Source organism: Arabidopsis thaliana, assembly GCF_000001735.4.
Source record: "Arabidopsis thaliana chromosome 1 sequence".
Lineage (NCBI taxonomy): Eukaryota > Viridiplantae > Streptophyta > Magnoliopsida > Brassicales > Brassicaceae > Arabidopsis > Arabidopsis thaliana.
The window spans coordinates 12,066,558-12,091,770 of NC_003070.9; the positions used below are offsets into that span (position 1 = coordinate 12,066,558).

Here is a 25,213-nt window from a genome sequence, read left to right on the forward strand (position 1 = left end):
GTACTCTATAACCCAATCCAAACCGAATCGGACCGATGAACTAAATTTTGTTTTGTCATATTTGATCCATTTCTCTTCACTGACGAGACAAACTCGACGAAGCAATGTGGTCTCTTGCGCTAACGTTACCATCTCCGTCTTTGGTGTCGGTGAGGAGCACTAAACTCGGACGAAGTGTTAGTAATGGTGGCCGGAATTGGTCGGGACTTACTAAGTTGTCGGAGAAATCGAAGACTAAACGAGGTAATGGTCTCTGCTGCAAGGCGGAGCTGTCGGAGCTAGCTCCAGTCGTCTCTGCTACTTATGGTGTACTTCTTCTAGGAGGCGGTCTCTTCGCTTGTAAGTTACTACTGATCTCATAATTCAAATTATTTATCTGGATTTTTGGCTCAATACACTAAAAAATTTGAACTTTGTATTCCGAAATTGAAGATAGCAAATCTGGAAGCAAAGGTTCTCTCTTTGGGGGTTTGACCGGTTCTGTTCTTATGGCATCTGTACGATCTTGCTCTCTCTGTCTCTATTCTTAGTGTTAGTTTCAAGTTACTACAGAGTTAAAAATCTGAACTTTGTCCTTTGAGGAAGGTAGTTAGGAACTTAGTGCAATATTCAGGTCATTGTTTCTTCTTGATGTGGTTCTCTTGCAAGCTTTATTTCAATTCCTTGACAACAATGGTGTTTTTGTCTCTTTAGGGAGGGCTTAAGAAACTATCTACAACAGTTGATCTGCTAGAATCTTCTCCTATTGTTGCATACCTTAGTTCCTTCAAAACATATGATTGTGTTCCTTTTTACTCTTTGTGCTTTCCATCTCGGTTTTATGATCCACGACTGTATCACTGAAAGCATCCACATCTTCTTGTTCAACTGTTGAAATGATTACACTTATTACTGAGCATGCCAATGTTTGAATTTCTTCTTTATAGGCCTACTTCCTTACTAAATCACCAGAGACAAGAGTTCTCGGCGATACCATAGGTCTTGGTGCTGCCTTCCTCTTCTCTTCTGTCTTCGGTAAGCTTGACTTGTGAAGATGTGTTTTGTGTTTGCATATATGCCATATGAATCTCTTCTCGTTGCACTGAATTTTCTGTTTTTTTCTACAACTTTCTTGCAGGATTTCGTTTGGCATCTTCTCGGAAACCAGTTCCAGCTGGTCCACTACTACTCCTTTCCATCGGCATGTTGTCCTTCTTTGTCATGGCGTATATGCACGACAGTTTACCTGCTATATCCATACCCGACCCTTTACCTCTACCTTAGCTTAGATGAGAGCATGAGGTTGTAACCAGATAGGAAAGCTCTCAAAAGTATGAATCAAGAACAGTTTTGCTTTTGCCCCCACACCAATAAATTGCAAAGCTTTGTTTGTGAGGCTAATGTGGAGAGAATAATGTTTCTTTCAGATAAAGAGTTGTTGCTAAATTAGAGAAATATGCATCTCCCATTCAAGATTTTGTTAATGGCACTTTTTGAAATTGAATGATCAATGCTAAATAAGAAAGGGGGTAATAAGAGAAAAGTTTGAATAAATTTGTGGACAACTCTATTGAGAATGGTTTGGTCTTAACAGCGACTCCTCGAAGCACATGTTATTTTGATGAACAAGTGTATGAACTCCGACTAAAAGTGATGTACCATTTACTTTGTTTGATCTAAGAACTACAACTTTCTGTGACTTTAAAGCCAGCTTCTGGAAAACTATCTGAATATTTTGTACCGCGATAATATATGGTACTGTTATATAGTATTGAGTTCGTGAGTTCTTAGCTAGTAGGAATCTCTTGAGCTGTAGGAGTATCGTCATAGACCAATCCCTCAACTGGATTCATCTCAGCCCATGTAGCTGCATCTGCGTATCCTAACTCAAACAGCCTCTCCAACACCTCGTCCTCTGCTGGCTCAAGTGCCCAATTCAATAGCTGAAGTCACAGAAAAACCAAGATTAACACACTTACTCCCAAAGGAGAATGATCTCATTAGAAGAAACTGAGCACTTACTTGTCTAGATGTTGCTCTGTTTAAAGGGTTGCAATCTGGGCAGATCTCAATACCCTTTAGTTTGAAGTTACTAGCGGAAAAAGCACAAACTCGAACCTGAGAAAGATTTATACAATAAGTTCATTAAGCTCCATGGAACATGTTCAGAAGTCAAGATGGATGAACATATGAAAGGGCTTCCAAACTTTTTAAAATGCCACACACTCTGAAGGAGCAGACGCATTAGAAAGAGAGAATGGGAACAGAACAACACAACAATTGTGATCATACTGTTTTAGCAGCAGCTGTTGGTGGCATAAACAATGTCAAGCCTCCATCAACACAAAGTCGATTACGGAACATTGTTGCAGGCCTTGGTGCAAGATATCTGCATTTGTTTTTAATTCTGGTTGTTAAAGTTTTGTTTTCCGGATAAACTGAAAGTTTCAAAAGCAAGAGAGTGATTTACCCTGGAATAAAAGAAGATGTGAAAACTGCATCTATCAAGTCGCTTTTGGAGTCGAACTGATCCACTAGAAGACCTCTAGGTCTCCAAAACACTTGAGTGATGGCAACTACAATACAGTTGAATGATCAACAACGTCAGACCCGAAGACAAGTCAGGCACGAGGAGTCAAAATTGAAGAAAGAAGACGTAGTTACTCACCACGAATTCTCCCGTTGGACCTAATGTGAATATCATCGGGCAGTAACCTCTCCATGGATTCTCTAAGGACAGCCTAAAACCACAGCGACTTGTATGAACATCTTTATAATGTAACTTAAAGCCAAACTCATCACAGCAACATTGGTGGGTCTTGTGTTTCACTCATAAGAAATTGTTTGAACAAATTAACAAAGTGACAATCTAAAGCACAAGACCAACACCTAGGAACTTATTCAACTCTATGGCTGTAAATATTTGTGAGCACACTGAGATAGAAGGCTCATTACCCCAAGACGGAAAGCAGTGCCATTGCGTCGACAATCATAAGCAAGTTCCTTAGTAGCTTCAAGGGCTTCTCGCATAGTAGCTCCTGAGGTTATCACAGCACAGACTATAGCACCAGCAGAAGATCCTGCTAAAGGAGTAGTTTCCTGAATCAACACACAACAAAATCATGTTCCTTCCTCAATCATAACTGTTACTAAAACACACAAATCCATGAGAAAATGAAGAACCTTTATGTAACCCTTTTCAATAAGCAACTGAGCAACTCCAAGATGATAAGGAAACAAAAGACCAGCAGCAGAGAAACTAAACCCAGGACTTGTAATGACTCTCCTCTCTTTCTCCGCTTCAACATCTTTAACCCTTTGTTCCCATATCATCGCTGGCTCAATCTCATCCTCAATTACACTAGCTATTCTATCACCATCATCAATCGGCGGCGTCTTTTGATTAGAACTCTTCAAAAGCCTCGACGCGATTCCGATGAAAAGCTCACCGGTGGCAACAGCGAATGATCTCTTGTTCTCGGAATCTGTAGAAAAGTTCTGATTTTGAGAAGACCCACCAGAGCAGCATGATAACCTAAGGGCGAGAATTCTCGGAGAAAGGTTAAAGCTTTTTCTCGTACGGAGAGAGATGAATGGAGTGGAACGGAGAGACATCGCCATGGATTAATGGGTCACACTCAGATTATTTGAGGGTTTTGGGAATTTCGAAAAGTTAGGGATTTGAAAATCACACGATCATCGCAGCTCACAAAACACTCATGAGGATGTGACTCTATGGTTTCGTGGAGAAATTTGTTAACTTTATAGTTCTCCCAGGAAGCAACGTTTCGCGACAGAGAGAGACTCTGTTGAATCAAAACTCTGTTCAATCTGTTTTTGGAGAGAATCTAATTTTAAGGACTGATTTTAAGAAGGTCAAAAGAGTAAATATGATGTGATTTGATGATTTCGGTTTCTGTTTCATCCATACCAACTAAAATTACCAAAATTGGTAATGCCGGTCCTATCGACGAACGAATTACTTTTTATTTATTGATCCAACAAGAAATGTCGGCTTCCAAAAGTTTCAAACTTACACTTATTTGACAAGAAAACAAGAAAAATTGAGACCTTTTTAGATGCCAATGCTTAATGAATGACTAATTTAGTAAGTAGAAGTAGCAAGGAGTACATATAAATATATATTGAGGATTAGTATTAGGGATTTTATGAATATTTTGAATAGTTTTATTGGTCAATTCTGGTTTCCGTTAGAGTCAATCGATCATTGTACCGTAATTGTTTGTTTATGGTATTAACTACATAATGTCGTATAGTTTATGCATGTGGTCATGAAATACATATATTTCGTGTATATAAGGATACATTTACTTCGTGTACATGAGTATAGTTTGGATATTATTAGCCGTGCATTTAGTCAAAATAGGTTTGTAACCAATATCATCTCCAAGCAACAAGACGGTACTGCCATCATTTTGAGGATCCTGAACAAAAAACATCCATTCGACCAAGGATCTCCAGATCTGCTGATTGCAAACATTCATAAAAAAAAAATATTGTTGAAAAATTATCAAGAATGAAATACTAAGTAAATTGAAGTACAATCGAAAACTTACTTGTGTTACTTAGATTTTCATCAAATAAATCGATTCCAAAGTCTTTATCTTCTGAGTCTAATTTAGACGACATGACTCGAATGCTCCAATTGCGGTTATCTTATTACCTAGAATGAAATATGCTAACTCTACTTCACTAGCGAGGAATGACTTGATAAAAGGCGCATCATTGATATTAGGTATTACATTCTCTAAATCACACCACATCTTTTACTGGAGTTACCATTTTCGACAAGACAATTTGATTTCCGCCAGCTTAAATCTAGAGTTTTAATATACTATTAATGAAAAAAAAATCTTCTTACCATTAGTTCTTAAATCAAAATCTAAGATTTCTATTAAACCGGCCCGATGATCTTATCAAGATAACCAAACCTAAACCTAAAATTTCTATTAAACCGGTCCGGTGATTTTATCAATATAACCAAACTTTAATCTAAGATTTCCATTAAATCGATCCGATCTGATCCGATCCTATCGAGATAACCAAACTTTCATCCTAAATATAACTTAATTTATTGGAAATTACCAAAATGCACTGAAATAAATGGAAGAATGCAACACAATTCGCGATATTATTGGAAAAGTAGAAAACATACAGAAATTTTGTTGCACACAACGTAGATCATCATCATCCGTTGTATCTTATAAGTTTAACACCCTTAAAATAAATAATCAAAATTCACCTTACTCACGAACGTAATATAATTGGTTAGAAGTACATTAATCGTATGTCAACGTACATATACCAATACCATCACCACAGGTCCACAAGTCTCCCCATGTGCGATGCATGCATGAGATTTACCTACTTACTCGTCCGCTTGTTAAACTAACTCAAAATTCAAATCCCATTTTCATTGAGTTCATAAATCCATTTATATATTGGTTGCTTAAGTCAATGAACAATGAATCAAGGAATTAAACAGATTGAATGCTTGAAAGTTAGACAAACAAAAAAAAAAATCAGAAAATATATATCGTAAATGTCACTAACACAATTGGTCAATTGGCCCATTGTCCACTGCATGCCCTTTTTTAAAGTTAACTATCGAATAAAACTAGTCGATTTTAATTAGATTCATATTAATTGCTAACCAAACTTCACACATATACACAAATGTGGACCGTATAATAAGAATTGGAGTTCCCCATATGTATTTTTTTTCATTGACGAAAACCTTTGCTTACGGAGCAATTAAAATCAACACGGATTCGTTATTAATACCATGACATAACGATAATTATAATTTTGTTTTCCAAATTCACCGGGATCATTCGTTTAATAGATGAATAAAAAACTAGCTAGGGTCAACGTTCACGCAAGTGTAATACGGCTTAAATGCTGTGGAAGAGTCTTGATATTTCAGCTTTCACGATAGCTTTTTAAGCTTCTCCGGCGGCGTTGTCACCGGCCGTCAACTTCTTCATCATCATATACTATTAAGATTTGATTATTTAATTTGTGATAATAGAGTTGACGATTACGTGTGTGTAATCCCTCTTAGGATTTTCTCTAGGTCTATATAAACCTAGAACACGAAGAGTGCTTGAAACAAAAGGCAGATCATTGTAATTCTATCTAGCTTTGTACTCAAACAAACATTGATCATTTATTAACCGAACAATGAGTTCGTCTAACGGAGGTGTACCGCCTGGTTTTCGGTTTCATCCAACGGACGAAGAACTTCTTCATTACTACTTGAAGAAGAAGATTTCTTATGAAAAGTTTGAGATGGAAGTCATCAAAGAGGTTGATTTGAACAAGATTGAGCCGTGGGATTTACAAGGTACGTTCTTTTATTAATAATACATATACGATCCAATCCTCTAGTTATATTAGATACTATACAAAAGCATTTTTTTTTTGTTTTTGTAGATAGATGCAAAATAGGATCAACGCCACAAAATGAGTGGTATTTCTTCAGCCACAAGGATAGGAAATATCCGACAGGGTCAAGGACAAACCGTGCAACCCACTCCGGTTTTTGGAAGGCGACAGGACGTGACAAATGCATAAGAAATTCTTACAAGAAGATCGGCATGAGGAAGACTCTTGTATTCTACAAAGGAAGAGCTCCTCATGGCCAAAAGACAGATTGGATCATGCACGAGTACCGTATCGAAGACACTGAAGATGACCCTTGTGTATGGATATATATCTCTTATTCATTAGAAAATTTGTGAAAGTCGGTCGATTTTTAATTGAATAAACCAATCTATACATAATGCAGGAAGATGGATGGGTTGTTTGTAGAGTGTTCAAGAAGAAAAATCTGTTCAAAGTAGGGAATGATGTTGGCTCAAACATCAGCAATAATAGGCTTGAAGCTCGTAGTTTCATCCGAAGAGAAAGCCCTTACCAAGGAATCTCAATGTTTGAGCTTAACAAGCCTGAAGAGATTAGTGTTCATCAATATCCTCAACCACCAATGTTTCAACCTCATCACAAGCCTCTTTCAATAGGCTATGACTATTCATTGGCTCTTCTACCAAGAGAAAGCGAGTACCAACAAGCGTGTCAGCCATCAGGGGTTGAGGTTGGCACGTGCAAGGCAGTAAGTGAATGGGGAATAGTGAATTGTAACATGGTGAGTCATGAGGACTCGTCTAGAGCGATGAGGTTTGAAGATGACGGTAACAACACTTCTTCCACGGTCCAGCCACCTTCTAATCTGCTTTCATTGCGCGGTGAAAATGGATTTCTTGGGTTGTTTTAAACAGATGCTGATAATGTTATATGTATGGATCTCTTCGTATGTAAGTTCTTTGATTACATGTATCCATTTATTTCATTCTGTAATTGGAAGCGAATTGCTTCACTGATAAGTTAATAAGAATTTCTTTGATCCATTCGTCTCCCTTCCTCTTCAAGGTATCGAAATAAATGATAGGTTAAGATATTTAATGTAGGCTTAAAAGCCCATAGGCCCAAAGGCCCATAAAGTTTTAATAACACGGTGGTGGTTTTGGGGAGCCTTCCTTATCCGCTCGGTGGGGGCTGTGAAACTATGGCCGGAGTTTGCGTCCCATGGGGCGGCGGAGCTTGTCGTCTTATTTCCCCAATTCGCCGGCGTTTTCCGGTTTCCTCCTCCGTCGCTTCTCTTGCTCTTCCAGACTCCTCCTCTATGATCGTCGACGACAATCTCGGCGCATTTCTCGAGGTCTAATTTACTTTTAATCACCTCTCTATTCGTCTTTGTTCTCTTCTCACACTTTCGTCTTTATAGATTCTTCCAAAAGATCTTCGTCACCGTCTCTTGAACGATTCAAGAAGAAACCAGCTCGTAGAGGTTATTGTTACTCTTGTGAAAACAATTTCAAAGGCTAAAAATTGAAATGAGAAAGTTTAATGGTGATGAATTTTGAAACCTTGATTAGGTCATAATGGATTTAGGAAGACCACCTGAAGCACGTTATCTCGGAGAACCTGGAGGTCAATATCTTAGGAACAACGAGGTAAAACCAATTATTACGTTTGTGTCTTTACTCTGTTGTGTGTTTGTGTGTTTAAATATGGATTCTTGTATCCATGAAAACACTAGCTTAGGTATCTATGGAAGAGTTAGAGGATGCTCAAGAGCTTGTAGGTGAGTTTGGAGCTGATAATAGAGCTGGAATAGAAGGTACATTGCACAGGATATCAGCTATTCGTAATCGGAAGGGATTCATTGTCGGTTTAACTTGTCGTGTTGGGAGAGCTGTGAGTGGTCACATTGACATGCTTTATGATCTTCTTCACTATGGCAAAAGCATCTTGTTCGTTGGACGGTACTTGTTGCTTGTTTTACACACTACTCTAATGCTTCATTTCTCATCTTTGATGATGATTTAAACTTCTAAATGGAATTGATAATAGGCCTGGTGTTGGTAAGACCACTGTTTTGCGAGAGATTGCTCGTGTCTTGTCTGATGAATTCCAGAAAAGAGTGGTGAGTCTTGCCTATCCTTCAAGTTTTCTTAGCCTTTAGGTGCTCTGCTTTTAACTGGTTATGTATGTGTAATTTGCTGTTTTTAGGTGATAATTGATACAAGCAACGAAATAGGAGGAGATGGTGATATTCCACACTCAGCTATTGGAGGTTCGCGTAGAATGCAAGTACCTAAGCCATCTTTGCAGCATAAAGTGATGATTGAGGCAGTTGAGAATCATATGCCTCAAGTGATCATCGTTGATGAGATTGGCACAGAAGCTGAAGCACTTGCTTGTCGTTCCATTGCTGAAAGAGGAGTGATGCTAATTGGCACTGCTCATGGAGAGCAGCTACAGAACATCATAAAGAATCCTACTCTTTCAGACTTGGTAATAATCTCTTCATCGCTTGTCTGAATTTAATGGTATCCGTTGCAAAGTTTTTTCTCATGTTGGTTACGTTCTCATTGTTGGTTGTAGATTGGTGGTATTGAGACTGTAACGCTTGGAGATGAAGAAGCGAGGGCGAGAAGGAGTCAGAAGAGTATTCTCGAGAGAAAAGCTCCACCGACTTTTTATTTTTTGATCGAGATGAGAGAAAGAGATTATTGGATTGCACATCAAGTAAGCATCCTGTTTCAAAACTCTGTTCTTGCCTCTGCCTGCAGTCATTCTCATTCAGTATCAAAGATCATATATACTAACAAAACTTGTCTTTCTTTTCACTCTCGTCCAGACTGAAAAGAGTGTTGATATGTTGCTTCGCGGAAGAAATCCCATGGTTGAGGTATATACAGTAGACTCAACAATAATCATTTGAGAATATACATAATGATTGACCAATTAAGATCAAAAGATACTGATTCGACTTCTATAAATTATGGTTTTAAGGTGAGGAGAAGGGATGAAGAGTACAAGGTGGTGATAGAAAGATGGAAGGCATACGACGGGCAAGGCATTTGAGTTTCCTTCATCGTTGTCAAACTTATGACACTAACAGTAAATGTGTCTTTCTTAAATGATCAACCATTTGTGTAAAATAATCAAAAGAAAACAATAAGCATGCATCCGTCTGATCACATAGTTTCAAATATACTCAAATGCACTGTAATTCATAGGCCAACGGTTCATGGCACCAAGCCCATCACATGCACACATTACATCCTTCTTTCCACAAAATCCCTGCCCCAATTCTTATTCAATACATAGCTTCCAGCTGAATTCCATCTCTTGAAACACAACTCATGCGTAGTTCCTTTTTCGCTGTCGAACACCGTGATTGTTAACCCATGAATTGTCTTTGTCTTCAACTAAATTGATCTGTTCTTCTGTGAAGTATTTCAGAATATGCTCATTCATGGATTCCTTAGGTATTTGACGTCCCACGTCGCTCTTAGTGAGTGTTTTCCTGATATCCCATATATCTGGCTCTCTGTGGACAGTTAATTCTGTTGATACAATCTCTATGCCTCTCTTCCTTTGACATGTTTCTCAAGTGTGCGAGATGACTACTTCAGAATCTATGGAGAGAGTTAATTCTGTTGATACTTTATTTGCATTCTTTATCCCCCTTGACATGCTTCTTAAGTATCGGAGACTAACTTCTCTTTCGTTTCTTGGGGTAGATGGAACCGCACGGGCCAAATCTCCACTTTGACAAGAAAAGAGATTGAAAAGACATGGCGTTGTTGGAGTGATAACGGAAAACAGAGTAACGAAATAGAATACTTCGATTAATGAAAATGACAGATTGATACAATGTTCATAAAACACGATATCAACTTCTCATCTACAAGAGTTCAACATGAAACTCCGGCGAACGATGAGGAATGATTCTCTCTGAGAATCCAAAAGGAAACGATAAACAACAAATCCAAAATCTTCATATTCTTCTGCAAATGATCCTCATTAGCTATATATTCTCGATTCTTCCTCTAACACTCCCATCGACCAATCTTCTCTTGCCACGTCTCACAGCTACTGTCTCCACTCATGTATTGCCCCGTATCTAACCATATATCAATGCCTAGTTTCCTATATCATGGAGACGATGGAAGAGTATCTTCAGTGTTCATTACCATTCCTTCGTTTCTTGTATCACAAGACACCATATTTGCCAATCCTTCACCGTGGTACGGAAAGAGAGGCATTGTAGGAGACAAAAGCAAAAAAGCTTTTTATATAGACAAATACGAACTTCACAATACTATTTGGCAAAGGTATTCACAATCCAAATGTGTGTCGAAGATGGATATATTTAACAATTAATATCCCAATTTGTGAAGGAAAATAGATTCTTGTCAAAAAATCCAACAAAATATTTTTTATTGTTGTACCGAAAAAAAAAAAAATATATATATATATATATATATATATATATATATATATATATTTAGTGAGAGATTATCTTAGATTTACATTCGAGAAACCTCCACAAATATGCACATTTACGGGAAAAGTATTTTCAATATTGGTTATTTAGTCCTAATAAAACCAATCATTCCATACTTGTTAAGCTAGTCATGTACTCATGTGGTCAATTCCTATAGGTTGCATGGCCATTAGGGAGAGTCACTAAGCTAACATACATGGACACTCTGTCCAAGTTACTGATGATGTATCAAATGAGAAAGAGGTGTATTGTCTCATGGATGGACATATATATGTCTATTATGTCCCATGAACAGAACTAAGTCTCATCTCTCCGCCCTGTCGTTTTCACCCAGATTTTATCTCTCTAAGTCTCCAAGACTCTCTCAATTCCCATTAGAATCACTGGCACTACTCATTTGAATTGATTTGTGCTGAAAAAAAAGATGGAGGACATGAACAATTTCAAGCCCTCAGTCTTGAGCTCTGATGGGAGTTTGGCTGTTCATGCTGGTACGTTACGTTATCTGTTTTTTCTTTGTCACCTCGTAATTACTAGTAATTTGTTGTAGGGCTTTACAAAAACTATAGTATTTGTTTTTATCTAATTTGAAAACAATCGAATAAATGTAAAATTTTCAGAACTGAAAAAGCATTGGTATTGTCTTATTTTTTTGAATTCATGGAAGAATTGTTTATATGAATGATCTAAGTGTTGGAAGTAAACATCGTACACTTTACATTTGTACACTAAAAGTGTTATACAATCTAAATGTACGAATCAAACAGTGAAAAGTGACTACTTTGCAAATTGTGAATAGTAAAGTGATTACTTTTCCAATTAAGTTTGAAAATGACTATTTTGCCAACACACCCTTTTTGGGTATAAATAATTTTACAAACAATGAAATTTCTGTTCAATTTAAATAATTGGTTTTAATAATTTATAATTTGATTATAATATATTTACATTTGTATATGTTAATATCAAATAGCTTATTGTTTCGCTGGTTGTTTCAACTAATCTACATCTTTAATGATTGATATTATTCAATCACCCATCTTCTCAGCATGAGGAAATTTATATATATACATGCATAGAGTATAATAATAGAACGCTGGTCCGGTCATATACATGCTTCTTGTTAAAGAACTAGAAAAGTTCATTACTCGAAAACGAGAACATAACAGAGAAACCGAGACGATCAAAGACAAAATGTCTTATGAATATTTAAAGGAAAAGAAAACTCCTAATTAAGTAGCTCTGAGTACGTAAAAGACAAAAGAATGACAACTGATTTAGGAAATTTCTTAAGTTATTGTCGAATTAGGTGTCATTTAATAATGTGCATGGCCATTAAGGAGAGTTGTTAAGCTAATTCTGGATGTGTTTTGTTGTCCTATGGATGTGTTGTGTTGTGTTGTGTTCGTTAGTGATCCAAATAAAAAAGACAAGAAAGAGTTATGTCTTATGGATGGACATATATGTGTCCATTATGTCTCATGAAGTCTATATGTATCCTGTTATTTTCAACCAGATTTCATCTCTTTAAGTCTCCAAGACTCTCTCAACTCCCACTAGAATCACTGGCACTCATTTGAATTGGGTTTTAATTTGTTTGAAAACAAAGATGAACAATTTGAACATGAACAATTTGAAACCATCATTCTTGAGCTCTGATGGGAGTTTGTCTGTTCATGCTGTTACGTTATCTACGTCCATTATTGTTCCTTTATGATTAATTGTTCTTTATTTGCTTTTTTGGTCACCTCGTAATTACTAATAATTAATTTGTTGTAAACAAAATCTATGATATTTCTTTTGATCTATATGAAAACAATCGGATAACCTCATAACCATATATTTACAGAATATAAAAAAGCTTTGGTATTGTTTTCAGATTTCATAAAAAAAGTGTGCCTTTAAAGATAGCAGTCAATATTAATGAAATTACACAATAGCAACAATCTTTGTTTTACTCTAAAAATATGAGAACTTTTGTTGTTGGCTAGAATCCATTTTTACTAGTCAAGTAATACGTAAATGGCTAAATGCTACTAGTTAGTTGCCAAAAATTTAGATACTAATAGGAAAAATGCTTTTTGCAAGTTACTAAATTATATATTTACTTAAGAAAATACATTTCTCAATATTTTTTATTTTATTTTATTCCACCATCACACCTGTACTCTTTTGGAAAGAGTGTTCTTCTATCACTTTCAGTCATATTTTTTTTGGGTTAAGTTGCAAACTACTCACTTTCCAAAACTTAATTATGAAATAGGGCAGGTTACTATTTATAATTGGAGATTTAGCCACTTCCTTATGACCCCACAAATCAGAAAATCAATTATACCCCATGGTAACAACTTTATTTACCAACATGCCACTATTATGACATGTAGAAGAGAGGGTAAGAGAGAAATGTGGGTGAGATTTTTTATTTAATTTTCTTTTTCTTTCTTTACTACATTTCATTCTTTCAAAGATTAATAATTAAAATGTTCATTTGTAAATTTTATTTTTCTAAAATTGATCATATAAATAAAAATCTATGTTTTTTTATCTATCATTTGATATGCATTTTGTTTATTGATTTTTAATTTTTATATTACAGAACACTGTACATATAATAACTATACAAATATAGACCACTGTAACGATATAAACTACTGTACAGATATAGACCACTGTACAGAATGATGCATTTATAAAGAAAAAATATTAGTTCGTATAATAGTAAATTATGATTTCGTTAAACACATGCATCATTCTGTACAATGCTCTATATCTGTACAGTGGTGTATATCTGTACAATAGTCTACGTATGTACATTTGTCTATATATATACAGTAGTATATATCTAAGAAAATTTCAAAAACGTATTAGTTTCCGAACAAATATCTTTCTGTACAAATGCATCATTTTGTATTGTGGTTTATATCTGTAGAGTAATTGATATCTGTACAGTAGTGTATATCTGTACAGTGGTGTATATCTATGTAAATATTATTTGTATAGTATTCAATAGTATAAAATTTAAAAATCATTAAACAAAATGCATATTAAATGATAGAGAAAAAGACATAGATTTTTATTTATATGATCAATTTTAGAAAAATAAAATTTAAAACTAAGCATTTTAATTACTAAACTTTGAGGGAATGAAATATAATAAAGAAAGAAAATAAAAATTTAAAAAAAAAACTGACACACATCACACATCTCTCAGACGCTTTATCTATTCCTCTTTCTTTCTCTCCTCAGCCAAAGAGGTTCCTTGATAATTTTCAAAATTCTTCCACTATCCCACCTCTACTTCTATTAGCCACCTTATACACATGAGAAACCCGGACTAACCAGTCCTTTGAGAGGAAGCCATGGCACAAACGTACCAGGAATGCCAGCGGATGCGCCTCGCTCATCACTTTCAGTCATATTGAAAAACAAAGACATTTTTTTGTTCTTTCCTTTATTGATACACTAAATAAATTTCCCACTTTAATTAATAAACTAAATAATATGGATAAAATTAAGATATATTTATAAAATATTCAAATAAACTACGACACTTTGTTTTTGTGATTGTGAAACAAAATAAAGTAAGAAACATGCAAATATTAAAAGAAAATGCAAGTAACCAACGTTTCGTAACCAGAGAATCAGAGGTAAATAGGATTTGTTGTGGGTTTAATGGTTTTCAATTAGGTGAAAGATTACGTCGTGATATGAAGACGAGTTCGATCACGACCCTTGTAGTCAACACAACGACCTACTTCTTCAAAGATACTACCGAGCTAATCGACTTCAAGGTCCGTTTATATATGCTTCTAGTTAAAAATTGTAAATGGTGTGTTCCTTTGACTGAGTTAATCAACTATAGGGTTTACAAATATAAGTCTACTTTCAATTTTGTAGGAAAAACGGATTGACTTGTATGAGTATGCTCGTTATGGAAACCCAACAACTATGGCACTCGAAGAAAAGATTAGGTATATCTTTCTCTTGATGTCTTTGTTTACTGTCTCTCTATATCATGAGTTTTGTAAGTTGTTCCATTTTATGCTCAGTGTACTTGAAGGGGCTGAATCAACTTTGGTAATGGCATCGGGGATGTATGCAAGTAATGTTATGCTTTTGGCTTTGGTTCCTACAAATGGACATATTGTGGCAACTAAAGATTGTTACAAGGAGACAAGGATTTTCATGGAGAATTTTCTTACTAAACTGGGAATCACTGTAAGAAAATCTCAATTCATAACTTTCATTTTGTTTCCTTTCCAGCTCCATCGATTAACACTTTGTTATATATATGTGTGTGTGTGTGTGTGTGTTAATGTCTCCAGGTAACTTTTATTGACTCTGATGATATTGCGGGGCTCCAAACTCTTGTTAATAACCATGAGGTATTTTAAGTGATAATTATAAGTTCACTTAGTAACTTTAAAGCTGGTAAGCAATATATGAACTTGTGATCTTTTGTTTTTCAGGTTTCTTTGTTCTTTACCGAGTCCCCAACAAATCCATTTCTTCGATGTGTAGATATTAAGTTAGTTTCAAAAATCTGTCATAGAAGAGGAACTCTTGTTTGTATAGACGCTACCATTGCAACACCTATCAATCAAAAGACACTTGCTCTTGGTGCTGATCTTGTTCACCATTCTGCTACTAAGTACATTGGAGGCCACAACGATGTGCGTAAATCAGAATGTGTAACCTTATTATTCCTTGGAAAAATGGTTATCGAAGAATGATTTATTTGTTCCATGTGTCTTCTCAGTTTCTAGCTGGAAGCATATCCGGTTCAATGGAGTTGGTTTCCAAGATTCGCAATTTGCATAAGCTTTTGGGAGGCACGCTTAATCCGGTTAGAATGATTGATCCTCCTCGAATGATATGACTTTGTAAATGTGTTGAAATTTCAGTTTTTGTCGGTTTGGTTTTTTATTAGACAATTTTGGTTCACATTCTTCTTTTTAGATTTAGCTAGGATCGGTCCTATTATTCAACCTTTGGATAATTGGTTCTTTGTAAAAAGCAGAACGCTGCATATTTACTCATACGAGGCATGAAGACGATGCATCTTCGTGTAAGACAACAGAATTCAACCGGTATGAAGATGGCCCAAGTGTTAGAAGCACATCCCAAGGTACTATATTTTTCATCAAGATCCTTTCTTTCTTTTTGTTTACACATTAGTTATCTATTGGTACGTAAAATTGATAAAAGAGATAAGACAGATTTATGATTGAGTTTTTCGTTAATCACTCATAATCATTTACTTGTGGGCAAGATACATAAAAGAAGAAGAAGCTTACGAGGTTTCTTGCCAAGCAAGTAATAAAATGAAAACGACCTTAAAGAGAAACTAGAAGAAGATATTATTGAATTAATTTGGGATATATCTTACAAATGATCAAGAATCCCCTATTTATACATGCACGTAGACAATTAAGGATCAAACATATATAAAAACATCATAACGTTGCTTCATAATTTTCCTTTCAGTTTGAAATAGATCATCATATCTTATTAGAAAAGGGTTCAATATAATCGTGTTAGGTGAGTCGCGTTTACTATCTAGGCCTTCCGAGTCATCCCGAACATTTAATAGCCAAGCGACAAATGACTGGTATTGGTGGCCTGATCTCTTTCGAGGTAAGAAATAATAAAACTCCATCGATCCAAGAAACTATATTACTAATAATAATCTAAAGATGTCTTTGTTCTTTCACGAAAATAGATTGATGGAGATCTCAAGACTACAATCAAGTTCATCGATGCTCTGAAGATCCCTTACCTTGCAGCATCGTTTGGTGGATGCGAGAGCCTCGTGGACCAACTCGCCACAGGGATCTGGTATATATGATTTTCCACTAAAACATTGATAATTTTGTTTATTTTGGTTACATAATAAAAACGTATTTGGTGTTTGATTTAGGGATATACCACGAGAAGAAAGGCTTAAAGATGGATTCCAAGACAACCTAGTTCGCTTCAGTTTTGGTATTGAAGACTTTGAGGACATCAAGGCTGACGTTCTCCAAGCTCTTGAAACCATCTGAACATGTTGGCTTTATTTTTATAAAACCAAGTTGCTTCCCGTTTCTTCTCTTTTATTGTGACAAAAGTTCTTTGAAATAAATAATTTACATAATAATAACAATCTCAATAAATGTCTTTTGCAACTGTAAATCACAATCCTTAAGTAAATATAATTTTTTGTTACAACATATATCTTACAATTGGATTTTTCTTAGAAAGATGCAATCCGTATAAATATTTTTTACGATTATGTAACTCTTCATAAACAGTTGTAAATATTAAGTTGAACCATTGAAACTTTTAATATATTTTATGATCCTTGTAACTTTTAATTATCTACAGTTTTATGATGCTTTTATATATGTGTGATCCTAACATACACGTAGACAAATTTTGTTTTATTTTATTTAGTTCAGATGATGGTAACGTAAATGTATAAAGACAAACAACAAGCATTAGTCGTCTAGTGGTTGTATTGTAGCCTGCCACTTGACAGTCCAGGGTTCGATTCCCGGATGGTGCACATGAGCTGTGATGAAATTGGCTTCAGCGTTGGTTGGGTCCTTCGCATTATTCTGATTACTCAGATAAAATTGCCACACTTCTGAGCTCAATTTTTCTTTTAAAGAATTTATTTTCTTTCAAATTTCTTATAAAATATCTAAATCCCATAAAAACTTGTCAAATTCAATAAATATTCGCTGAAACCATGTGCGAATGTTGCACACATAGTTACCGTAATTCAGGATCTTTATAAAGGCAGTAATCATATATATGAAAATTGGCCAACTCTCTCTATATGAGTGACAAATCATCACACTAGTGAGTGCCACATGTCATTCTAAATTAATATCATTAAAAAAATAACTAAACTTAGTGATAAAAATTTAAAAGTTTCACAGTGCATTAAATCATCCATTAATCTCACTCTTAACAAAATATCTTCATTTAAAAGAAAAAATACAAAAAATCATGTTAATGTATCAAACTATTTTCATTTTACTTTTCTTATTTTGCTATTTTTATAATAGTCATTACTCGATAATGACTAGAAATTTTCGTGTATTACAATTTAATTATTTGCTATTTAACCTTTTTTAGTTTAGTAATTTTAACTTAGCCTTTTTTTTTATTATATTTTTTGGTTTACATGATATGGTATTTTTGTTTGTTTATGATAAATTAGTAACATTAATAATGACATGCATATTTTATGGGATGCATTTTATACTAGATGCAAAATGATACTATTGTACCCAATGTAAATAGATAAATGAATTTTGAGATGCAATAAAAGTTTGTTATCGCCAAAAAAAAAATTTCGTTATTCATAAAAAAAAACATTTCCAATAAAATCGACAAGTAGCATCGGTAACCCAAAACAAAAGAAAAACTCAACTGAAAAAATGAAGTCACTTAAATGGGCCAAGCCCAGTGTATGGATAGTTTCTAATGGGCTGGGCTGGGCTGGGCCAACGATACGTCATCACCTCGAAACCAATCCCGTCGCGGTGGTTCTTCTGCCATGGCGATCATGGCCGTTGCCGCTCTCTTTCACGCCCGCTTCCCTCTTCTCCTCCGTCGCAGTATCCCGTTACTGTCGGCTCCTACTTCTGTTATTTACAATCACAGAACTCTTCTATCCGATGGACTCAGTACTCGATTATGCTCGATTCTCCGTTATTCATCGTCTGACGGCGTCAACGGCGGAAGTAGCGGTGGCGATTTCGGTAACGATAACGATTCCGTTAGTGTTGTTTCGGATGTTCAGAGTCCTAATTACTTAAAATTCACCGATGAAGAATTGATGAAGCAATGTAGATTAGAGACATTTAGAGTTTCAGGACCTGGAGGACAACACCGGAACAAGCGTGACTCCGCCGTGCGTCTGAAACATCTCCCCACCGGAATCGTAGCTCAAGCCGTCGAAGATCGTTCACAGCACAAGAACCGTGCTTCTGCTCTAAACCGTCTTCGTACGCTCCTCGCCATTAAAGGTCTCAATCCCATTCTCTCTCAATTTCGTTCTTTTGAACTTTGAACTTTGAAAAATTGATTCTAGTTTTGCCTTTTTCCAGTGAGAAACAAAGTGGACATTGAAGCTTATGCTCCTCCTCCAGAGCTTCTTCAGATTCTACCTCCTAAGTCTACCATTAGAACTTCTTCTGGTTCACAGATTGGTCCCAACAATCCTAAATTTGTACCTGTATGTATCACTCTCTTTCTCCCTCTCTTTCTCTTAGCTGCTCATTTACTCAAGTACACACTTGTTTGTTGCCTACAGGGAATGCAAGCTTTGCTTGATGTTATTTCTGCTTCTGACGGTTCTATCGCTGATTCTGCCAAATTGCTGGGGTAACAAATCCTTCTTGAACCTGTGTATTTGTCTTTTGCTTAACTTTGAGTTATCTTGTTATGTGGTTTTTCAGTTTGAGCACTGGTGGCTTATCTCGTTTGATACTCTCCCATGATGGTCTTCGTATGGCTGTCAATAGCATGAGAGCAGCCAAGGTACTGTTTGTTGATTACCAATCCAAATACTTTGTTATCAAGATTATGCCAATAAGGTAGTCATAGCTTAAAGTGTTTCTCCTTTTTCATTGAAAGGTCCTGCTTTTTAAATTGTTTAGGCTTTTATCTTGGGCAACGAAACAATCTGAAACCATGTTTACAATTTTTGTTTTAGTAGCTGTTGCTTAGTTTGGTATATCATCACTGTTGGAACTTTCAACATGCTAACTAGTTTCTAAAGAACTTTTTTCTCTGAGCTTTCAGGGAATAAAGCCTCTCAAATAGTTGGGATGTATCGGCATTTGAAAGATGACGTTCGGGCCTTCGACAAGTTGTATGTGGATTGCAGCACAGTGATTACCATTTTATGCACCATATTTTGTATACAAAAAAAAAGGTGAAATGTTGAGTTCAGTTTAACATTTGTTCTTCTAACATCATAAAAATAGTCACGTATTTGAGATGATATACTATAGGTTGTTCAAATGGTTACTGTTGTGATTGTTGTTGGAAGCTAATACAGTTGGAAACATGGTGGATTATATTAATTATTCTTTCTGCTTTTGTTCTTGTTTTCTCTTCATTTAAGGAATTAAATTTCGCTGGTAGAGTACGTGGAAGTGGCAATCTGGTATGTTTTTGCATTTCAGAGCTTTTATGGTAGACTCTATAAGGGCTTGTACCTTGCATGCAAGTTTCGTTATCAATTGCTAGATACTTGCGGTGAGGGTATCTCCATTTTGGAGATATGAAAATTGCTTTGTGATATAGCAATGTAGAGTTGACTCTTGTTAATCAAACAACCCTAGTGCCTTTATGGCTTAGTATGCATCAGTTTCTTTTCTTTTCTTCTATTAGCCACAGACTACAGTGAGTGTATTTACACGTTTACAACACACTTAACATTTCAGTCAATAAAATGAAGAAGAACAGGTCAGTGCCTGCAGGAATGTTCTCAGGTATATTGGACATTGAAAATAGCAAAAGAGTTTGATGCAGGAGAATCAGATTCTTGTAGAATGAGGTTCTTTTCTTCCCCACACAGGAAAAGAAATAACTTTTATGGAGTTGACTCTTGAGAGAAATGTTGTTTATTCATTTTTATCTAGAAAACAACAGGAGTTAGAGCCTCGTGGGTGCATTCTGACTCACTCCTGATATATTTTAAACATGGATCTGAATTCTGAAGGTCTGCTCGAGAGTTCTTGACTTCTGACGAAGTGAACAACGACAATTCGCCTTCATTCCCTCTTATCTCTGCCTCTGGTATGAATCTTATGATTCTAACAACGGATTAGTATAGTGAATAATCAGCTTTGGTAATCATGTTGATGCCATAGTTACTCTGCTCTCAAAAAAGAAATGTTTGATGTTTTTCTGGACGTTCTATTTTAGTCATAAAGCACTAGCAGCATCTCTCTAAAGTGACTTTGACTTTCGTTAGGACTAGGCCCTGTTTAATATACACTATTTGCAAGGATAATTCCTTACTTTAAGTTTTAAAGAAAATATCTGATTCCTCACCACCATTTCTTGGGGTTTCTATTTCTTTTATTGGCAACTTTCTCCTCTTGGCCCTCATGTCTAATTGTATATATATAGACATCATTACAGAAACAGTTTCTTATAAGATTTCCAACATCCAATAGTGTCATTTTTAGTCTGTAGATATCAATGAGGCTTGATTTATCTGCCAAGTTTCGGCAAGTTCTTGGTCTTGCCAAAGATCATGCATCTATTGGCAGAGCTATTGTACAAAACTACAATGAAAAAGCCTTTTTTGACATTGAAGTGGCAGTGGTTCGAGCCACTAGCCATGATGATTGTCCTGTTGATGATAAAACCATGCACGAGATACTCTTCCTTGTCTCTAACACACCGGGATCGATTCCTTTTCTTGCTGAACAGATCTCTCGCCGTCTAGCCAAGACAAGAGATTGCTTAGTCGCGGGTAAAACACTGTTACTCTTTCACCGTCTCTTGCGTGGTAGCAGTCGCAGTATCGAGCAGCAATTGCATATTGCACACACATCTGGTCATCTTCAAATAGGTTGCTCCTGGTTCATGATGAGCCTGGATTCTCGATCCTTTGTTTTTCTGCAGAACTATGTAGCTTATCTCCAAGAAAGAGTTGGATGGATCATCAACCAAGCTGGTAAGCTCGAACCCGTAATGTCTGGTGGTACAAAGTTTAGCCGTTACAAAGAGAAATCCATGGATCTGGTGTTCCACATCTTACCAAAGTGTCAAGAGTTTATTGCACAGGTGTTGAAGTGTTCACCAGTTGATGCCTGGCCTATCGATAATCTGGTTCAGGCAGCTACGGGCAACATCTTGAAAGAGAGTTTCCAAGTCTACATGACGTATTCCGATGGGATGACCGCGCTGGTTAGCATGCTCTTTGATCTTTCAAGACCCGCGAGAGATTTAGCTTGCGGAATGTTGAGAAAAGCTTCTCAACAGATTCAAGATCTTCGCATCCTGTATGACAAGTGTAGAGGATTCGCCGGGATGAAAAGCTTGGATTACCCATCTGTGCAAGCCATTTCTATGGATCATATAGTAGCACTAGAGGAATGCTCAAGCTATGGAGGCAAAAGAGGTTTCTCTCTTTCCACCAACCTAAGAGATGCAATCACCTGCAATGAACTAAAACAAGAACAGCATTCTGCCAGTTTTTCATCTACCAGTCCTTTCTCATTACCAGTGGAGACCAAAATTAGCATGGTTTGGGTTGTTTTTGACAATGAAGATGGTGAAGAATCAGACAAGCAAACAGAGAAAGCATATGAACGTTGATCATTCATCTCAACAGGAAGTGTCTGGAACGATTATATAATACTAATGTAGTGATGTTGTCAATTTACACGGGGTTTACCGGATTTTATACGATAATTTAGCGCATATTTAAGAATCCTCTCTGGGTTTATGCAGTGGTTTTGCTGCATATTTCCAGTGTCACAAGTGTTACGAGCATCTGAATTGTAAAACAAATGTCATAAGTACTTCAAACCATTGGTACACCTTCTGATTCTAAAAAATTGCCGCTCCATGGATCAACAGAAAGAGATTTGTTTTGTCTTTGAGTATTGTTTGGACCACACAATGCAGAAATAAGACAATAGGGCCTGATTAGAAAACTAGAATCATCGGCCCATTTTGTATTGGGTCTTCTACATACACTATAGATTGACATGAAGTGTCTGGAACTGGAACAGTACAGAAGACCCTTGAATTCTCAAACCAAGCTTATGTGTAGACCATTCTCAATTTCTCTGTCAAGAATCTGTGTCACTATTCACTTCATTACACGCATATATATATTCACCAGAGACTTGCACCTTAACCTTCATAGAGAAGAAAACTACAACAAAGGTCATCACCAGAGGCTTGATAATGTGGATCTGGACTCTGTCAAGGCCAAACTTGAAAACGGTGCCTCACCATTACCATCAGTAAGCTTTCCCAAGACAAAGTCAAAGGTCCAAGGGTTGTTGATATTGCGTTCGAAGAGGATCAAACTGGCAAAGTCAGTTCTGCTTAGTCACAAAAGAACTATGGTTGAATCAAGACCCGTGTTTAATGTCTGTAGAATCTATGTAATCTCGTTCTACACGCGAATATATTCTGTAACAAAGTCTCTATATTGCGTGCCTTGTTTATTGATCATTCTCAATAAAGATACATGAGGAAAGTGTTAGAAAACTAAAAGATCATAATTAAATAGTACTAATGCTTGGCGTAAGAGACTTCCTCTTCTCGAATGTTTGATTGTCCATGGACCTGTAAACTAAAAGTTTTTTGCTGGAATCACAGAAAGAAACCACGTGATAGCATGTTAGAAAGGAATGGCAAGACTTACTTTCTAATCAAGCAACATGTTGTTTGCTGGCTTATCACGTACTAGTTCCTCTTCTTACAGTACAACAAAATTACCGTACCAGCATTTGTGTATCAGAAACAAAGTATGTAACCTGTGTAGATCAATGAAGAAAATGCCTGCTTTTCTCTGAAGCCATACATATTGCAAACCAACAATTTCGCACGAAGCTCGCTGTTATAAAGCAGAGTGCAGCTGTGTCAAGTCATATAGAGAAACTAGGACCTTCCAAAAGTGTCAGAAAGAGATCAGACTGTCAAGTATCATGTATATCTCCTCAGTCTCCGGATGTGATTTGTCAAGAGAGTAGAACTGATGGACCTCGTTATCGATCTCAATCCGACTCCAGCCTGGTGGTTTATAAGCATTTTGGTGCTTGATCATCTTTCTAGCTCTACGTGCCTCTTCCCAATTACCCATCTCTCCATATAAATTTGCCATCATAGCGACATAACCTCCATTATTAGGATTTAAAGCAACCAGGTTTTTTACAGCAACTTCAGCCAAATCCAGATGGCCATGTATCTTACAAGCATTAAGCAGTGATCCCCAAATAGCCTCATCCGCTTTCATCTTCATCGTGGACATAACTTCTAAAGCTTCATCAAACCGACCTGCCCTGCCTAAAAGATCTATTAGACAGCCATAATGCTCAATCCTTGGCTCAATACCGAATCTGTTTGTCATCAGATCGAAATAACCTCGGCCTTTTGATACCAAACCTCCATGAGTACACGCATTGAGAAGACCGATGAAAGTAATGTGATCTGGTTTGATATCGTTAATGTTCAACTTCATCATTTCTTCAAACACAGCTATGGCTTCTTCACTTCTACCATGGAGTGCAAAGCAATTGATCATAGAATTCCAAGCTGTTAAACTTTTCTTGGATGCCATCTTAAAAACAGAGCTTGCTTCCTCCAAGTTACCACATTTTCCATACAAGTCAACTAAAGAATTCGAAACAAACACATCAGAAGAAAGATCACGACGGTAAGCAAAGGCATGAATCCCTTTAGCCAGCTGAAGCGTACCAGTTTGAGCACACGCAGAGAGGACACAAACTACAGTTACCTCATTAGGACGAATGCTAGGCTCATTAATCATCCTTCTAAACAGAGAAACCGCTTCAAGAAAAAGACCATTCTGAGTACAAGCAGCAAGAATCGCATTCCAGGAAGGAACATCACGCTCAGGCATATCTTCAAAAAGAGCAACAGCATTAGAGATATCACCAGACCTAGCATACCCAGAAAGCATAGCAGTCCAAGAAACAACATTTCTCTCAGACATTTCGTCGAACAGTTGTCTTGCAAGAGTTATATGAGAAACAGAGGAAGCGTAGGAGTGAAGAAGAGCAGTTTGAACAACGACATAGAGATGAAACCCAGATTTAAACAAATGGGTATGCACCAAAGGAGTTGAAAAAGCAGAGGAGAGATATGGTGTAGACTTAAGAACAAGTGGGTAGATAAAGTGATTAGGCCGAGGAACAGAACGATTAACCATGAGACGAAAGAAGGAGAAAGCTGAAGAAGCATGAAGAGGAAGAGAAGAAGAGTAAGCAGTTAAAACGGCAGCGTAAAGATGCGTATTGGGGAAAGAGAAACGATCAAAGATAAAGCGAGCGTAAGAGAGATTACAGAGACGAAGCGTACAAAAACGAAGAAGCTTAAAACAGAGGAAATGTGAATGACTTAGTCCAGAAACTATCATAAAGGACTGAACTTGCTTCAAATGATTCAAATGTCTCGACTTTGATATCACTGCGGAGATGAATTGATTCAGTAACTGCTCCGCCATGTGTGACGACGGCGCGTGGAGGTAAGAGAATTGTGTTACACGTGTCCCCATGTGCTCTTCTTCCACCAAACGTGAAGAGAGAGAAGAGAGAGAGAGAGAGAGAGAGAGAGAGAGAGAGAGAGAGAGAGAGAGAG

General features: G+C 36.5%; 9 protein-coding genes, 1 non-coding gene and 1 pseudogene across 19 annotated transcripts; 8 read left to right on the forward strand and 3 right to left on the reverse strand.

Annotated features, from left to right (window-relative positions):
* Window positions 1–37: 37 nt before the first annotated feature.
* Window positions 38–1,544, forward strand: AT1G33265 (Transmembrane proteins 14C). Its single transcript, NM_103055.4, has 4 exons — window positions 38–339; window positions 433–497; window positions 927–1,014; window positions 1,118–1,544. Exons 1-4 carry the CDS (start codon window positions 105–107, stop codon window positions 1,261–1,263), a joined length of 534 nt encoding a protein of 177 aa, NP_564422.1. The 5' UTR covers window positions 38–104; the 3' UTR covers window positions 1,264–1,544.
* AT1G33270 (Acyl transferase/acyl hydrolase/lysophospholipase superfamily protein) lies at window positions 1,506–3,898 on the reverse strand. Of its 2 annotated transcripts, NM_103056.5 has the most exons (7): window positions 3,163–3,898; window positions 2,935–3,078; window positions 2,648–2,720; window positions 2,450–2,555; window positions 2,272–2,368; window positions 2,002–2,097; window positions 1,506–1,922 (listed from the first exon to the last, which is right to left on the reverse strand). In NM_103056.5, the coding sequence occupies exons 1-7, from the start codon at window positions 3,598–3,600 to the stop codon at window positions 1,767–1,769; spliced, it is 1,110 nt and encodes a 369-aa protein (NP_174597.2). In that variant the 5' UTR covers window positions 3,601–3,898; the 3' UTR covers window positions 1,506–1,766. The 2 variants fall into 2 exon arrangements, with proteins under 2 accessions (NP_174597.2, NP_973957.1); NM_202228.3 differs by having other exon boundaries at window positions 1,523–1,922; window positions 2,002–2,368; window positions 3,163–3,864.
* A 2,155-nt stretch (window positions 3,899–6,053) lies between these two features.
* On the forward strand, window positions 6,054–7,408 carry NAC015 (NAC domain containing protein 15). The gene is made up of 3 exons (NM_103057.4): window positions 6,054–6,346; window positions 6,436–6,704; window positions 6,791–7,408. Exons 1-3 carry the CDS (start codon window positions 6,184–6,186, stop codon window positions 7,274–7,276), a joined length of 918 nt encoding a protein of 305 aa, NP_174598.1. The 5' UTR covers window positions 6,054–6,183; the 3' UTR covers window positions 7,277–7,408.
* A 133-nt stretch (window positions 7,409–7,541) lies between these two features.
* Window positions 7,542–9,732, forward strand: AT1G33290 (P-loop containing nucleoside triphosphate hydrolases superfamily protein). 3 transcript variants are annotated; one of them, NM_103058.4, is made up of 9 exons: window positions 7,542–7,720; window positions 7,787–7,849; window positions 7,938–8,015; window positions 8,107–8,327; window positions 8,416–8,488; window positions 8,575–8,859; window positions 8,950–9,093; window positions 9,206–9,256; window positions 9,361–9,732. In NM_103058.4, exons 1-9 carry the CDS (start codon window positions 7,568–7,570, stop codon window positions 9,430–9,432), a joined length of 1,140 nt encoding a protein of 379 aa, NP_174599.1. In that variant the 5' UTR covers window positions 7,542–7,567; the 3' UTR covers window positions 9,433–9,732. The 3 variants fall into 3 exon arrangements, with proteins under 3 accessions (NP_174599.1, NP_849744.1, NP_001321305.1); NM_179413.1 differs by having other exon boundaries at window positions 7,553–7,720; window positions 8,575–8,631; window positions 9,361–9,544; NM_001333033.1 differs by lacking the exon at window positions 7,542–7,720 and having other exon boundaries at window positions 7,732–7,849; window positions 9,361–9,605.
* A 4,223-nt stretch (window positions 9,733–13,955) lies between these two features.
* AT1G33300 lies at window positions 13,956–14,267 on the reverse strand (annotated as a pseudogene; the record flags this gene model as incomplete). Its single annotated transcript has 1 exon — window positions 13,956–14,267.
* A 184-nt stretch (window positions 14,268–14,451) lies between these two features.
* AT1G33320 (Pyridoxal phosphate (PLP)-dependent transferases superfamily protein) lies at window positions 14,452–17,062 on the forward strand (the record flags this gene model as incomplete). 3 transcript variants are annotated; one of them, NM_103059.2, is made up of 10 exons in its annotated part: window positions 14,452–14,652; window positions 14,759–14,832; window positions 14,911–15,079; window positions 15,187–15,246; window positions 15,331–15,534; window positions 15,621–15,707; window positions 15,882–15,989; window positions 16,403–16,498; window positions 16,584–16,699; window positions 16,782–17,062. In NM_103059.2, 10 exons carry the CDS (start codon window positions 14,452–14,454, stop codon window positions 16,903–16,905), a joined length of 1,239 nt encoding a protein of 412 aa, NP_174600.1. In that variant the 3' UTR covers window positions 16,906–17,062. The 3 variants fall into 3 exon arrangements, with proteins under 3 accessions (NP_174600.1, NP_001321971.1, NP_001321970.1); NM_001333034.1 differs by having other exon boundaries at window positions 14,488–14,652; window positions 16,782–16,982; NM_001333035.1 differs by lacking the exon at window positions 14,452–14,652 and having other exon boundaries at window positions 14,708–14,832; window positions 16,782–16,982.
* Window positions 17,063–17,411: 349 nt separating this feature from the next.
* Window positions 17,412–17,497, forward strand: AT1G06667. Its single transcript, NR_139127.1, has one exon. It is a non-coding gene; the product is annotated as an other RNA (small nucleolar RNA).
* Window positions 17,498–18,356: 859 nt separating this feature from the next.
* AT1G33330 (Class I peptide chain release factor) lies at window positions 18,357–20,326 on the forward strand. Of its 3 annotated transcripts, NM_001333036.1 has the most exons (7): window positions 18,357–18,882; window positions 18,964–19,091; window positions 19,170–19,240; window positions 19,315–19,396; window positions 19,661–19,793; window positions 19,986–20,027; window positions 20,308–20,323. In NM_001333036.1, exons 1-5 carry the CDS (start codon window positions 18,411–18,413, stop codon window positions 19,679–19,681), a joined length of 774 nt encoding a protein of 257 aa, NP_001319132.1. In that variant the 5' UTR covers window positions 18,357–18,410; the 3' UTR covers window positions 19,682–19,793; window positions 19,986–20,027; window positions 20,308–20,323. The 3 variants fall into 3 exon arrangements, with proteins under 3 accessions (NP_001319132.1, NP_001320386.1, NP_174601.2); NM_001333037.1 differs by having other exon boundaries at window positions 18,394–18,882; window positions 19,661–20,027; window positions 20,308–20,326; NM_103060.3 differs by lacking the exon at window positions 20,308–20,323 and having other exon boundaries at window positions 18,394–18,882; window positions 19,661–19,997.
* A 312-nt stretch (window positions 20,327–20,638) lies between these two features.
* AT1G33340 (ENTH/ANTH/VHS superfamily protein) lies at window positions 20,639–22,442 on the forward strand. Its single transcript, NM_103061.3, has one exon. The coding sequence runs from the start codon at window positions 21,071–21,073 to the stop codon at window positions 22,193–22,195; it is 1,125 nt and encodes a 374-aa protein (NP_174602.1). The 5' UTR covers window positions 20,639–21,070; the 3' UTR covers window positions 22,196–22,442.
* A 249-nt stretch (window positions 22,443–22,691) lies between these two features.
* AT1G33350 (Pentatricopeptide repeat (PPR) superfamily protein) lies at window positions 22,692–25,186 on the reverse strand (the record flags this gene model as incomplete). Of its 2 annotated transcripts, NM_001333038.1 has the most annotated exons (2): window positions 22,761–23,179; window positions 23,259–25,186. In NM_001333038.1, one exon carries the CDS (start codon window positions 25,128–25,130, stop codon window positions 23,514–23,516), a length of 1,617 nt encoding a protein of 538 aa, NP_001323298.1. In that variant the 3' UTR covers window positions 22,761–23,179; window positions 23,259–23,513. The 2 variants fall into 2 exon arrangements, with proteins under 2 accessions (NP_174603.1, NP_001323298.1); NM_103062.2 differs by having other exon boundaries at window positions 22,692–25,130.
* Window positions 23,078–23,105, forward strand: AT1G33355 (uncharacterized protein; the record flags this gene model as incomplete). The annotated part of the gene is made up of 1 exon (NM_001349575.1): window positions 23,078–23,105. The coding sequence occupies exon 1, from the start codon at window positions 23,082–23,084 to the stop codon at window positions 23,103–23,105; it is 24 nt and encodes a 7-aa protein (NP_001336515.1). The 5' UTR covers window positions 23,078–23,081.
* Window positions 25,187–25,213: the final 27 nt, after the last annotated feature.